The sequence below is a fragment of the Cryptomeria japonica genome, chromosome 7 (assembly GCF_030272615.1).
Source record: "Cryptomeria japonica chromosome 7, Sugi_1.0, whole genome shotgun sequence".
Lineage (NCBI taxonomy): Eukaryota > Viridiplantae > Streptophyta > Pinopsida > Cupressales > Cupressaceae > Cryptomeria > Cryptomeria japonica.
Window position 1 is genome coordinate 661,133,933 of NC_081411.1, and position 16,271 is coordinate 661,150,203.

The 16,271-nt window shown below is 33.4% G+C and overlaps 1 protein-coding gene across 1 annotated transcript in view; it reads right to left on the minus strand.

The window, feature by feature from the left end:
• Window positions 1-14,611: 14,611 nt before the first annotated feature.
• The window catches only part of LOC131071193 (general transcription and DNA repair factor IIH subunit TFB4), a 162,251-nt gene continuing 160,591 nt past the window's right edge, over window positions 14,612-16,271 (minus strand). Inside the window, exon 11 of the mRNA XM_058006912.2 lies at window positions 14,612-15,052. Within this exon, the coding sequence (XP_057862895.1) occupies window positions 15,007-15,052 (46 nt within the window). The 3' untranslated portion in view covers window positions 14,612-15,006. The remainder of the gene's footprint in view (window positions 15,053-16,271) is intronic.

Sequence of the window (16,271 nt, forward strand, 5' to 3'; positions counted from 1 at the left end):
AGTTGAATAAGGTGGTGGTGAACAACCGATATCCTTCTCTTGGGGTTGATGATCTCTTTGATCAGATTAAGGATGCTAAAGTCTTCTCTAAGATAAACCTTAAGTCGGGGTACCATCATCTTTGGATCCATGAAGCGGCCAGCTTTCCGTACTCATTATGTGCATTATGAGTTCATGGTGGTTCCATTTGGACTTACCAATGTGCCCTCACTTTTCATGAGTTTGATGAATGGGGTATTTAAGAGCTACCTTGACAGATTTGTTCTTGCGATCCTAGATGATATATTGATTTATTCAAGGACTATGGATGAGCATGAGGAGAATTTGAGACAAGTGTTGCAGTGTCTCAAAGATAATCAGTTGTATGCCAATCTAGCTAAGTGAAAATTCTTCCAGAATTAGGTGAATTGTTTGGGTCATGTTATTTCTAGAGAGGGAACTATTGTGGGTCCTTCTAAGATTTAGGCGATTGTGGATTGGCTAGTGCCTACTAATATGGCAGAGCTTTGCAGTTTTATGTGTCTTGCGAGATATTATCATTAGTTTGTTCAGGGATTTTTGAAGATAGGTCATCCCATCACTTCTCTTCAAAAGAAAGGGAAGAAGTTTGTTTGGACAAAGCAATGTGAGGCAACTTTTCGAACTCTTAAGGAGAAATTAACAAGTGCACCTATTCTGGCAGTGTTGAATCCAACAAGTGATTTCATCGTGTGCATTGATGCTTCTTTGGAGGGTTTGGGAGTGATTCTTATGCAACATGGACATGTGATTGCCTATGAGTCTTGCAAACTCAAGGATCGTGAATTGAATTATCCCACTCATGATTTTTAGTTAGCGGTGATAACTCAATGATGAACCACTAGTACCAAACCGGTACTGAGAGGGGGGGGTGAATCAATACAAACACAAATACAATCCAAAACTAGTTTGACAGCAAACACTCGCAATGACTGATAAACAAAGATACCGGTAAAACAGAGTGCAACCGGTAGCATCCAGTATAGCTCAATCAATCATGAACCAGTCACTCACTAAGCTTTTCTCTTTAGCTCAATACCACATTATCATAATATTCTCATGCATGAACTAGTAGACTTAACCATCAAATCTTCACAATAGTGAGTTCAATATGTTTTATGGACAGGCATAAAACATAGAAACTTCATGTGCATAACAGATAAAACAAAGCATCACATGACAAAAGCATTTCACATGACACATATTTTTCAAGTGGAAACCCAACTGGGAAAAACCACGGTGGGGATGAATACCCACAAGCTGATTTTTGAACTCTTTAGAAGTCCGCTCTGTTAGGAGCCTTGTCCGGTTAAGAACATTACAATAGGTTCTGGTAGGAACCGATCCTATTAGGGATCACCCGGTTAAGGGATACCCGGTTAAGGGTTAAACTCGATAGGGTCACCTTGTTAGAAGATTTTAAGAACTCAATAGCTGAAAGGATCTCCTAAGCTTCTCTAGCTTCTCAGAACTCATTAGCTTCGAGTTACCCAGTTAAGGGATTTACAGCAAGCCAGTTAAGACCACCCGATTTAAGGGATTTTGAATCAAGCTAGTTAAGGCTACCCTGTTAGGGGATTTTGCAACTGTTGAAGTGGTTAGAGATCAATAGGTATTACAATGATCTGTTAACAACACTTAATACTAATATAGATCCGTTTAGGCTCCTCTTTTCCTTCTGCACATACACTTTGCAGGTATCTCTTCTCTCCTATGGTCTGGCAAGAATCTTGTATCACTTTCGTTGGATACACACTCACAACTTTTGCCAACAACTTCAAACAAAAACCTAACATTGACCTTATAGGGAACATACAAGTCGGTAGAAAAAACCTTAAACCCTAAACCTGTTAGGTTGAGCAATTCAAACAGTTCGATCCTGACCGTTGAAACATACTGCATTAAATGCACCAGTCTTGAGTCGATCTCAAGACATTCTCCATCGTCCATTATCCACCATTTTCATGGCGGCTGATAACCCATCACGTGTTATCACCATTTGACAGACTTCGCACATTCCCAAGGTAGATAGGAATAGTCTTCTTCATGCAAGATCCTTCACGCGCACAGAGCTTACGTGGCAACACGATCTATCCTCCATCATACTGCTAACTCATCACACAAAGATCACCGATTGAGTCACGCAGACTTGAGATACTCCAACCAGAAACCCCGAAGTGGAAGCTGCCTTACCAACCGGTAGTCATACAGTGCTTCCATGTGTCGGTTCCCATAACTGCATGCCGGTTCACTTTGAACAAATGTGTTGCTTCACTTTGGCATATACCGGTTCACACATATGTCGGTATCTCTTTCTTCACTTATCTCATGTGTCGGTTCACACTATGTCTCATATTGACATCAATGACAGCATACAATATCATTATGTCTTCATGCCAATTTACATAACGCTCATGCCAGTTCACATAATGCTCATGTCGGTTCACATAATGCCAACAAGTGGCGGTTGTTCATACTTTGATGAGGTGAAGACATTTTCTTCTTGGGCATCGAGTCAAGTTACATAGTGATCATCGGAGTTTGCAGTATACCTTTACACATTCGAAATTGAATGTTGGGCAGTGACACTGGATGGAGTTCCTCTATGAGTATAATTTTAAGGTTAAATAAATCCAGGGGAAGGAGAATGTTGTAGCGGATGTGTTGAGTTGTAGGAGACATGAGTTTTCATTAATAACTCTCATGTGGATATGAGGAGACAGATACTTAGAGCACTTCCTTCAGATGCTTGGTATCAGAAGGTGAGAGTGGAGGTAGACTCGAGGATAACTTTGGAAGGGAGATATGGAGGATATTCTATGGAGTCATATGGTCCTCTGTGCCATTTAGGTTGTATTTATGTCCCATCATCAGAAGGACTCTGTAATTTAATTTTGGCAAAGGAACATCGTGCACCATGCTCGACACATCTATGTGTCAAGGAGATGCACGCAGACCTTCGACAGTTGTACCATTGGTCCAGTATGAGGCGTGACATAACATATTTTGCGTCTCGGTATTTGGGGAGTCAGAGGGTGAATGTTGGACATCAACATCCTGTCGGGTTGTTGCAGTCTAACTTGGTTACAAATTTGAAATGGGATATTATCTCGATAGACTTCATTTTTCGAATTTCTAGTCTCTTCTCATAGACATGATGTTATCATGGTCACTGTTGATAGGTTCACAAAGATGCTCATCATGTGGATCGAGAGTTTCCTATAGGAGATAAGGTGGTTTTGAGAGTACGCATGTGTAAGAGTCCATTCCATTATGGAAAAGGCTCTAAGTTGGAACCTCATTTTGTTTGTACATTTGAGGTTTTGGAGAGGATTGGTCCTGCAGCTTACCGTTTAGCATTGCCACCCAGCTTGTCTTGCATCCACAATGTATTTCATGCATCATTTTTTAGGCCTTACTTTCTTGATATGACACATGTATTGGATTGGAATGCTTGGAAGGTAAAGGACAGGCAGATTTCTTTGGAACCCATGTGCATTCTACAGCGTTGGGGGTTGACCCTCAAGGATCGCGACATAGAGTAGGTAAGGCTCCAATGGGATCTGAATGATGAATCTTAGGTGACATGGGAGGATGCAATGCAGATTAGAGAACTATTTACCTATTTGTTCTCAAACTTCCAGGAGTAAGCCTAGACCTAGGGGGGAGGATGTAGTGTCCCTCTTTGACATACTTTTCTTTTCATGCATGGATAGACATTTATGGAATTGGTTAGATATATTTTTGATACTCTTGGTACATGCTTATGATTTTGTTTATGTTTTGATGATACTAGTGGATGATAGTTATTTCATGATGACAAATGATACATTATGTTTTATGTGGATGATGATATACTTTGGACTATGTTGGTGTTAGGTTTTATAATTGGTTATTTATGCATATTCATTGACTTATATTTACTTGTGATTTTATCATGTTACGTGCTAACATTACTTCATGATTATATTGGATATGGTGATGTTATTGATGATGATTGTGTCTTCATTATGATGTACTATTGTTGTGTGTGTGGAAGGGGCAATGCCATACCACTCATTGGGAGTGGGGTGTCACGTTGCAATGTGTTTACTTTGTGATTGTATATATATATATATATATATATATATATATATATATATATATATATATATATATATATATATATATATATATATATATATTGTGCATAGACGTTTGGTGTTATGCAAGAATGGAGGTACTAAACATCGACTCCAACTCGTTTCACGGGTTTGAGTGTGTCTCTAATCCCAATGGAAAGTTGATCAAAGAATGATATAATGTCCTATCACATTCTAGGCCTAGTCGATGCCTCGTCCATTCTAGTATTTTGGTTATGTGGTATTTTATTTGATTATGTTGGGTTGATTTTATTGTGGTAATTAATTAATTAAGCTATGACCTTAATTATGTGATTAATAAATAATATTAGTAATTAATAATATTTATTTTGAGTTTAATATTATTAATTGATTATTTTATAGAATTATATTGTAGGATTTTTTGATATTTTATTGGGAATTTAATTGTTAATTATTTATTTACTTCATTTTATTGGTTTATTGGCTAATTAGGAGTTTTATTTAGTAATTTATTGTTTTTAATTATTTTACCCTTTGTTTTTTTAGGTGGAAGTGGAGTGAGCTTTATGCTTTGCATTAAAATTTCTATTTGGGTTTTATGCATGAAGGATTTTTTTAGAATTTTTGCTTTATGTTTTATTTAGGGATTTTTTAAAGGATTTTTAGAGAGTTTTTGCATTATTATTGTATTGGTTGAAAATTTGAGGAGGCTATATTATTTTTGGAGATTTTGGATTGGATTGGAAGACAAATTGCTTTCGGGTTTCAAAGGAGTTTTCTTATGGATCGCATCTAGGATCTTTCATTGTTGTTGTGATTTGCATTGGAAAGGATTGAGCTCATTGGCATTTTCAAATTGTGATTGTGTTTCAACTTCCTTCCACATTTTGACCATTCTTCGTATCCCAGGTTGGAGATTTTTTTATCTTTGTATTTAATTTTATATCTTTGATTTTTGAAAAGGAAAGATTGTCTACTTTGTGTCTTCTAGGGCTATTGGGAAGACAATTTGTATATTATTGTTATTAATATTATTAAAATCAGAATTCCAATTAGTGGATATATATGGGTGTTTTCGGTTCTTGTTGTGTTTTATTTCTTGGTATAAAACTCTCATGTTTGTGTAAGGAATTTTGTAATATATTCCCATTGTTTTATTTTTTGTATGTGGGAATTTTGGGATTTTGCTCCTTGTCTAGAAATTGCTTTCTGGATGAATTTTCTATTTGGAGTTACTTATTTTTCTTTTGAGTGAAAAACGTCTCTTTTTGGATTGGTTAGATAATGTGGAACTTTATTTGAGTTTTTTGGAGTTTATTTATGAATTTTATCAATTTTTCGTTTCGTATTTTACTACCTTTTCATATGCATTAAAATAATTAACATATGCACTTAAAGAAGTGACATATGTGCTAATCTAAGACATATGCACTAATTTGGGTTGCAAATGTGCTAGAAGAATTAATGAATGCACTAAATAAATGTCTAAATGTGCAACAAGAATGTGTAAATGCGCAACATGAATGTGCAAATGTGCTAAAAGAGTTTTCAAATGCATGATTCTGGTTATTTCATATTTTTTCCCTACGATGGATTTCCATAATTGTTTAATTGGTTATAGAGGATTTATTTAGTATTCTTAATATATCTTACTGGAATATTATGTTTGGAGAAACTACTTATTGTGTTGGTTTAGATTTTTGCATGGGAACCATTTGATTATACATTATTGATGATTATGAGATATATTGGTGATTTATGATTGTATTTAATCCTATATTTTAAGAACATATTAGGGGGAGTGGCTTTCAAGTGAATGTCAGGGCCCAAAAGTGGTTGCCAAGAGATCTCATTGGGAGTTTTGTGGTTAAATAAGTGATAACCTTAATTAATTTATTTGGGGTTTTAATAGTTTTCATATTAACAAGATAATAATGGTGCTCCACTCATGACCTAGAGTGCTAGTACAGGCTTAGGATGAGATTGGGAAGGCCTTGTTGGCATGATTGTACTCCCTTGTCTTCATGAGAGGTTGAGTTGGTTCCACACAAGTGTCACTTGGCATTGGGGTTGAGAGAGATTGTCAAGATAACCTTGATGACAACATGTGATGACACTTTCCCCTATGTGTTCTCTCGGTCTTAGCCTTCGTTTCATGGAAGTCTTTGTTTTATATTTGAGCCTATGTCTTATGTTGTAATATGTTGTTTGTGTTATTTATTGTATTCTTGGGAGATAAGTGTTAGACTAAGTTTTGTGTGTGTGCGGCCTTATATCATTCTCTAGAGCATGGGGGTGGTTCCTTTTGGTTCCACATGGTCGAGTGGTTGTTGCCCTCTTCCATTAAGATATTTTTCTCTTCATTGGATGTTCATGAGAGAGATGGATGCTTCTTCATGTAGTTCTTGTACTATGGATTATCCAGATCAGTTGTATTTCATGATTTCCTATTGGTGGCAGATGATGTATATGTGTAACAAGATACTTGTACATGATCTAATATTTAACATAATGATGACATGTAATGTTGATGAGAAAAAAATGTGGATATTAGTATTGTTAGTTTAGATTCATTTGATGATTTGGTATTAATGGATATATTCTTAAAAGGTCAATGATTATTGATGGTTGTTTTATATTTCCATATTTGATGTTGTAGTTCAATAATGACCTTATGATACTCTAGGGAAGATTGTTATAAGTTTATGATTTTTTTTATCTATTCCGCTTGTGCACTTTAGCTTAAGTGATCATGTATAACTTGTGTATGTAGTTCTTGTAGAGTAATAAGTTTATATGTTTTTGTAATTTGACTTTTAAGAAAAAAATATATTTCTATCTTTTCTAGACTATATGTTTAGTTTCTCTAGGGTTTTCATGGTAGACATTACAATGGATGTCATCCTTTTCCCCATCAATTTATGCCAAAATGCATTAAAATCACTTTTAGAGCTTCCATATATTAATATCTAGTAGTTTTAGGTGTTAATGGTATTGTAAAGGGTTAGGTGAGAGAAAACACATTGTTTGGAGTGTCCATGTAGCCATTGTTAGAGTTTCAGACCTTTGTGTACTATCACACCCATAGAATCTATTAAAAGTGCATTGAAACCTCCGATATCCTGACAAAACATTAATACATTAGGCATTGATCATCGATCCTTGGGCTTGCCATGGATTTCCTATTGGTCAAAACTAGGATGTAGCCACATACATCTTTGATACCCAACAAGGCACTCCTTTAACAAGAATCAAGAATCTAATTTACTACCTAGCATGAAAAAGAATGAAAATATATACTCTAAAAGATTGACCCCCTATAATGACATCAAAATGACCATCATCGAGGAAAAGGATGACATCAACAAAGGATTTTCAGAATGATGTCACCATGGATGATATTTCTATGGGATGAATGATGTCGACAAAGAATAAAAAATTTTGAGCTTTTGGGAATGGTCAAAAAGGCATGAAGGTGAGAAGTAAAATAAAATTTTAAAGGACATAGAAGAATCCAAAAAGGGGGAAGGGAAATATCAAGATTCATGGATCAAAGATACTACTTAATGAGTGCCAAAAGTGGTAGAAGGGAAAGGGAAATCCCAACTCTGAAAGACTTAGTGAAAATGAAGCTAAGGGGGATGTTGGAGTTTTGAGGATGGTATTGCTAGAGGGACAATTCTGATGGGGTATGGAAGGATGGAGAAGTTCAAAATTTTGACAAAGAATTTCATGCTTCGAGGATTGGGAAGACCACAAAAGGGATGCTTAAAGAGGCAGTGTAATAAGGAAAATGTTTGAACTTTGGAACACAATGGAGATCTAAAGTTCAACCATTGTAGGAAGATGGGAAGGCAATATGGGAGGAAGGACTTCAAAAGAAGAACAAGGATGACGATGTCAACACAGTGTCGTGATCAAGGATCAAGGTTGGAAATGCAAATGAAAGGGTCCTTTGAAAGGCATGGAAGCAAAGTAGTTTTTAGTGGGTCGAAATTCCAACAAAGGAATGCAAACTTTTAAAGAATTTAGAATTCAACGATCAATAAATCAAGAGAAATTTAGAGAGGCTGACAAAAAACGGAACCATCGATGACCCAATAGATCAAAAAATATAACACAGACACATTTTGAATGATTGGTATGGTGATTTGGAGCTGATAAGGAGAGTTATTATGAGTGACACCAAAACATTAAAACTCTACCAACTTTCAAACTTAATCATTTTTATGTTTTTCCAACTTGGGCAACTAACTAAAACATGAAAAGGGGAAAATTAATGCAACAATCAGAGGAACAAGATTCATGCAAGATATCCCATTCACGATCTCTCTAATCAATTTTCATCAATAGGAAACAAAATGAGATATGAAATGGTAATAAGTCCCATTTCTCTATTCACATTAAGGAATATAAATAGAGCGTTGATGCTTCAAAAGACTTGCAAGGGCACTCCAAATGTGTATTATGGTATTTATCTTGAGATAACACATGGAGTGTGTGAGTGTTATGAATACTTGTTTTGCATATTTTCCACTTGTGACAGTTATGCGAAAATAGTATATTATTTCTACAAATTTATTTTCAATTAACAACTTCTACGATTGGAAGTATCCACTAGATGCAGATGTAGCATAACTTTGATGCTAATTTATAAAATAAATGAAATTATTTAAAAATTTAATATTTTCAGCACTTCTAATTTAAATAAATAATATTTCTTTAAAATCTCAAAAATGGTCTTTTTACAAATCTAAAAGTGTTGTTTTCAAAAATATAACCTTTCAATAATTTTTCCAAAGAAGAATTTGCAGGTTAGTTTGTAAACATAAATCAATTAAAATGTCAATATTAATACAATTGACATATATTTTAATGTTAGGCAATTTTTTTCTTTCCATTAATCCAATCTTGGTTAGCAGTCGATTTACATCCAACCATGACTTCAAAAATGCATTTTATCAGCTTTAGTGCCTTATTTTGATTAAGAAATCAATAGAAAATATAAATATGTAATATATATTTAAAATAACCAAACTCTTAAAATAGGGAAATGCCATACAATAGCCACTTCGATGGAACAATCCTCCCAACAGAGTATACACTCCAAGAATAATCTCTAAGATGCTTTCTATTTGCGAAATCATTTTAGAATAGAGTCATCCTAAAGACAACTATTTATAGCTCATGACTGTCGTATAAATACTTTATTCCAACTAACTAGTGCAATGAGTTACAAAGCATGTGCACCCATGTGTTTATTTATTACAACCACATTTCTTTAATACTACCTAATATATCATATTATACCATAACTCTAAATAAATTAATCTTCTTGCCCCTCAAAACATGGGAAGAAATACACAATAGTCAACTACATGGGATGTGACAAACTATGATCTTTATAATAAATAGCTCATTTATGTTACATAGCAAAAGAAATTGTCCCCAAAATTCAAGGGCCAAATTAAGGACCATCCATGTATCTTCTTCTATTTCCTTTTTTTTTCATCGATTAATCTCATAAATATGTGGTCAAAATAATCCATTGTTTATTAAGATGAAGAAAAAAAAATATTTATGAAAGTTCAAAGAAAATATTATTTACTAAAACAAAATCATCTTCGACAGCATATTCGTTGGTTAATATGTCATGTCAAACCAAAGCTAAAGATAATTTTCCTCATCATGTAGAGGAGACTCTTTAAACCGAAGCCCGAATAAACTATTTACATCTAACTAAAAGAAATCGTCATAGCATCTATGCAATTATCCTCCAAATATATCCATGCATATATTTCCTTTTCATATTATTCTTTCATAGATGAATCAAGGTAAGATTTAATCAAATCACACTTTATTTTATGAAACTATCCTTAAGTGCATTCGTTTCTTCCACAACTAACTTGATTAATGTGATAATTTTATTGAAATCACACTTAGAAATGCCATGAAACTAGAGTTTGAAAAAAATCCATAAAACAATATGTTCTTCTACAAATTTTTATTTTTTTTAAATGTAAAAACTTCTAAATATTTCTATCCACTTGCAAAAACTATAACATGAATTCCTCGCTAATTTGCAAGATATTTTTTCTGAAAAGTCTTAAAAAAATTGAAAAATCTAAATCACAACCCCAACTTTAAAGTCATATTTATCTTGATATTCATATAAATATTTAATGTGACCTCTTTCTAGAAAGTTCTTGAAGCCCTTCTTCAAATAAATCTATAAATTTCTTGAAGCCGTCTTTCAAATAAGTCTATAAATTTCTTTTTGAAGACGTGTGAAGCACATGATTAATTGCAATAAAATTGGTGCTAAATTTTTTTTAAAAAAATATCACCCACTTTTTTCTACAAAGGTTTATGATACTAGATGTTAAGAAGCTTAATACAAAATATAGAGAGATGCACTATATTCAAAAATGATCAAACACTTAAAGTAGGTTAACACAATACAATAGACACTCCTAGGGGACCAACCTCCCAATGCCACTTTAAGGGGGCAATCCTCCTAATAGAGTACACACTCCAATAATAATATACATGATGCTCTCTACTTGGGAAGTCCTTACAATCTATAATTTCTTCCTACAACAACTACTATTGTCCCATGCATGTAGGATAAATTCTTTATTATAACTATTGGGTTGACATGCAAAGATTATGTACGCACACCTTTATTTATCACAACCATGTTTAAATAATACCATGTTCATAAGTACATTACTATTTTCAAGTGAAATATTAACATGCTTTTTTTTTTTCATTATGTGGGTTCTTTTCTAGATGAAGTTTCCAAAAAGATGATTCGCCATGACCATCTTACCACCGTGGTCACAATTTACATATTTATTTTCAGTGCTAGTGGAGTTTACCTTTTTGTCCTTAATAATCGAGCTTCTTTTGACTTGGAAGGGGAAGGACCAACATTTATCTCAAGATAGTGAGCATGTTTCATCTATGTCGATTGGTTTGCAAAGGAATATGAGCCTATCAATATCATTATGAAGGCCTTTCATAAATTTCATAATACTATTTTACCACATCTTTACGCATTTCAATGGGCCTTCTATGAAATTCACGAGTGTATTCTTGTATATTTGATCATCTTTTTTCTTAATACACTATCCTTCCATATGTGTTTCTTTCATATGACATATTGGATAGAATTGCTTCCTAATTAGTTGATTAAATTGCTCCAAAGAATTTACAAAAATATTTTACACTCATGGAATGCAAGAAACACACCAAATCAAACTATGCTTTGTCTACCTTAATCTAGCAAATGAGATCTTTTGATCTAAAGCAAGAGTGTGCATACTAACTATGTCTTCACTTGAGTGATCTAATTGTCAAGATCCTTTGCATCAACATTTCCTTCAAATGGTGATATCTCAATTTTGGCCTCCACCTTGAATAGAGGCTTGTTTAGAAGACCTTTTATCAACCTTAGAAGAGACTCCATTGCAATAGAGATTCTCACCATCCAATCTCTCCAAACGGATTCATGTAAGGCATTACATGGTCTCTAATGATTGAGCCAAACCTACAAGGGCAACCTTCATCCTTTGGAATCTTGCTTAAATATCTACATAATCCCCTTGTAACATGCCCCCTCAACTCCTTTCACTTGTAGAATTTAGTTTCTCTTTGTAAAGAAAATCTTATTTCCACTTGATCTAGGTTTAGGCATGTACTTGCAAGCACCCGCACGCCTCCCAAAATAAATGAACGTGATGTAATAGAACTTGATTTGTGAACTACGATGGTTATGCCATGCACTAGTAATCGTCAACAAATATAGTTAGTCTTAGAATGAGAAAGCAAAGTGATTAAAATACTTGAGCAAATAAATTGAAAAACAAGAGACAATATGAAAGGCTTAAACACCATAACAATGAGACAAAGATACCATGGATAAACCCCTTTTGGTTTAAAAAACAACCAAATGTGAGTGTACACTCAATGCTCACAAATGACATACAAGATTGATTATGAAAGCCATCACACTTTCCTATAGAGCTCCAACAATTTGTCCAACCCCCCAAGAACTAAAGACTCACAAATGAACTCTACACTTCAACAATAGTCATGAATATGAGACTATTATACTAGACAACTCTCAACCAAGAGAATTAAGGCTCAAGCATCCCATATTCGACCATAAATATGTTATATATAAATTCCTCAACTATTTAGAAGCTAATATGACCAAGAAATAAGTCGAAAAGATCAAGACTGGAATGTCACTAAACTCGCACAACTAAGGATGACAAAATCACCACTTTTGCCAAGGCATTTTTCAGCTTATCGCTTACACTAGGGAGTGATCAAACATTTATTGCAATGGCAATCAATTCACCACAGTAGAAGGCATTTGCTATGGTCATTACATCTTCACTACCTATACTAATCAATAATTTTGTCAAAGTACATAGAACACTCAATTTTGAAGATCTTCCTACACATGGAATTCCTATTCCATATTGAACAATTTCCAAAGTACTAGAAATTATGTCTCAAAACATATCAATGAGCAGAAAATTGAATCCTTTACATATCAAGACTCTACATCATGACTTTTATTTATTGTGGAAAAATCCACAATTAAATTACATTGGTGTGATTTTTGCTAGATTCACTTACCCTTTTGAACTTACAACATGCATATAGCCTTCCACATACACCACTTTTTTCCATCATCATATTCTTCTATTCCCACTATATCTTCTAATGTGTTATGCTCCACCCCAACCCTATGTACTCTCATGCTTAATAAATCTAGCTCCCTTAAGAGCCAAGGTGGTTTGGTGTTTCAGAAACCCAACTCCTCAAAGTACCTTTTCCAATTTTTCCTTCTTTCTTTGTTTTAAAGATTTACATTTGGATACACCTTCATGAAAACCACTTAATTTTTTTAAGGAAATTTAGTGGGGCAAAAGAATTGCAATGCTTCTTTCTTCCTTTGTAGTCTTATGAATTAACTTGTCAAACCATTCATAAAAACAAAAATATAACTAACATGCTTCTTTCTTCCTTTCTTCTTTGTAGTTTTATGTATTAACTTGTCAAATTATTCATAATAAACAAAAATGATAACTAACATGCCTTAACGTATAAGGCAAAGTATCCACCAAGTCTATTGCCCTTTGCTTGTACCAAAAAAAAATTGATTTGTTCTCCTATCTAGTCTACACGTCGTCTTGTATATACGCATTTACGAAAGATCTTAAGAGGCCTATACACTTCATCCAAGAACTCACAATTTGGAGCATTTCCAAAATATCATTGGTACTACCTAAAATTAATACTAGAATATTTTACATTTCCCAAACAAAGGAAACCTTAGATAGGCTTGCATTACTCTCATTAACCAAAAATGTTGATTCGTATATCATTGTGTGAGTTAGCTCCATCTCATATTAATCATGTGGACGTGTATTACGCATACCAAACTCATTGCTAACAATTTTGTTATCATATACAAGTTGCTAAATGTAGTACATGTAACTATCAAAATGCTTACAATTTGAGAATAATTTAAGTCTACAAAATGTGGAATTTAGAATTAGGTATCAGTGAATGAATATTAATATTTTTTTCATTTTTCAACATGTTTTTTAAATTGTTCTTTTATGTGATTAATACTATTGAGCAACATTGTTGTCAAATCAATGTAATCCATGTTTGTTTTATTATATTTTATGTTTTTACGTGTTCCAAAAATGTGCAATCTTGCTAGAGTTAACAATTTTCTTCCCATAAATAAAATAATTTCACTTTACAAATTTAAGAGAGTTTTTAATACTATTTTTAAAAACAACTATTTATTTTGAACTTATTTTTATGGTTAGATAAAAATTTAATACTAATTTTAAATTCATACCAAAATAAATTGCTTCATCAATTTCCTAGCATATATTTTTCATTTTAAATATTAGGATTTTGCAATGTTAATGGACATCATGTAATTTTACACCTATAACTTTGTCTAAAGGTACCTCCTCTCTTTTTTGCAATGTTAATAGACATAATGTAATTTACACCACTTTTCTATTTTTAATTCAATTTTTAATTCATGGCTGATGAAGATTTAAATCCACTCCCACATCAAATTGTGGGAGTGAAATTTATAGTCCATCTTTATAATCAAAGAGGTATTGTAATTAAGAAAAAAAGATCATTGCTCTATAATTTGTTGATTTGGCTATTTGCATTTTCTTAAGGCTTGAAATACATTAGGGAAAGTTAAAAAACTTTCAAGAGTGTAACATGTTGCTGAAAGGCACTTGGTAAAACAAGATTCAAGCCATCTCTAACTGTGTAAGACACAAATATGTGATGTGTTTGAATCTTAGTTTAGGAAAAGCATTAAAAACAAAATAAAAGTCAAAAGTGGAAAATGTTTATAATATGTATGGATGCATCCCTTAATGTGGCCATTACACAAGTTCCTAGATTACAAAATTATGATATTCTTGACATAGAAAATGAAAAAATATTCATTACATAGAAAATGAAAATATTGCATTTGTAAGCTTTAAGAAAAATTTCTGACTTCAACAATTTTCCATAAGAACCTTATCTATTTGTCCATCTATACAAAATTGACCCTCCAAGCAACAAAATCATTTTTTAGAAATAGTAAAAATACTTTAGTGGAGCTATTAAACAAAGATACATTCTCGTGTTCAAAATTGCCAAAAATCAATGACAATTGGACTCGTACATGATGGTACCACAATTAAAATCATGAATAATTATAGACATCATAATTAAGGCATGCTTGAAGGACATTAACAACATAAACAGCTTATGCTTGAGAGAGAACAAGTTGAGAACCACCTCGATGTTCCCCAGAAAGTAACCAACTCCATAATTACTTCTTTTTTTCACTTGATAAAGGCTTTTGATTAAAGGTTGACCTGCAGCAATAAAGCAATCAGAAAGCGAAAAAATGGTAATTTTTTGCTCCATAGTTGCAGCATATAATTATTCTTCACATTATATTTTGGCTAGCAAAAGTGTGATTGTAGTAATCTTTTGGGCATACATAGAACAAAAAAGTCAAACAGAGACAATATCCTTCATCTAATCCTATATAGGGCAAGCCAAGAAAGAGTCCACAATCATTAACTAGAAAGAAAAAGTCAATTGAGAAGGGGCAAGTTTGTAAATAGTGACCCTAAAAGCCAGAGGAGCTATCATTAGGTATGAAATGTCATCTTTTGTTCAGGAAGATGCAAAGCAAACACAAGAAACATACTATGAAAAAAGAAAAAAACTTGGGAAAAGACAGCATAAATGAAAAATGTGAACCTAAAAGCCAGAGGAGAAATCACGAGATATGAAATATCATCTTTTGTTTAGAAATAAGCAAAGCAAACACAACAAACAAACTATGAAAAAATAAAACTTGGGAAAAGACAAAAAAAAAATGAAAAATGTGATATTAAGAGACAGGAGATATCATGAGGTATGAAATATCATCTTTTGTTGTTCAGAAAGAAGAAAAGCAAACACAAGAAACAAACTATGAAAAAAAAAGACTTGGGAAAAGAAGACAAAAATGAAAAAAATGTCATCTCATGAATCAACAAATGAGTTCAATCTATAGCTTCAGAGGAATAAGTTCTTTAGAATTTTTTCTCTTAGAATGTTTGTTACGTTTGTCCAAATTACTACCCCAACCGCTAGGGGAACTCCTGGTCTCACACCACAATTTCATCACCCCTAGTGTGTGCATACACATTGTTCAAATCTGGCCAAAAGGGATCCTGCAAGCCAAAAGGGAGGTCTGTCACTATACATTCCATTCCCACCAAAGAATGGTCAAGTCCATGGAGTCACCTCCACATACCTGGAAAAAGGGTTTGCCCTACCTGAATGGGCACTGGCTTTTCATTTGTAATCAGTAAACATCTTGGGTATGCAGGAAGTTAACTTCTAGGCTATACCTTGTGGCAATGTTTGGCACTGGTTCATGGTTTATTGCACTCCAGATTCATTTGAAAGAGAAAAAAATTCAAATTGTATTGTTGAATAGCAGAAATTTCAAAATGTATTAAATTATTAATGAATTACCACGATTATTAAGTTTCAAATTGTACAACAGAACACAACAATCAAAAATTAACAAGACTC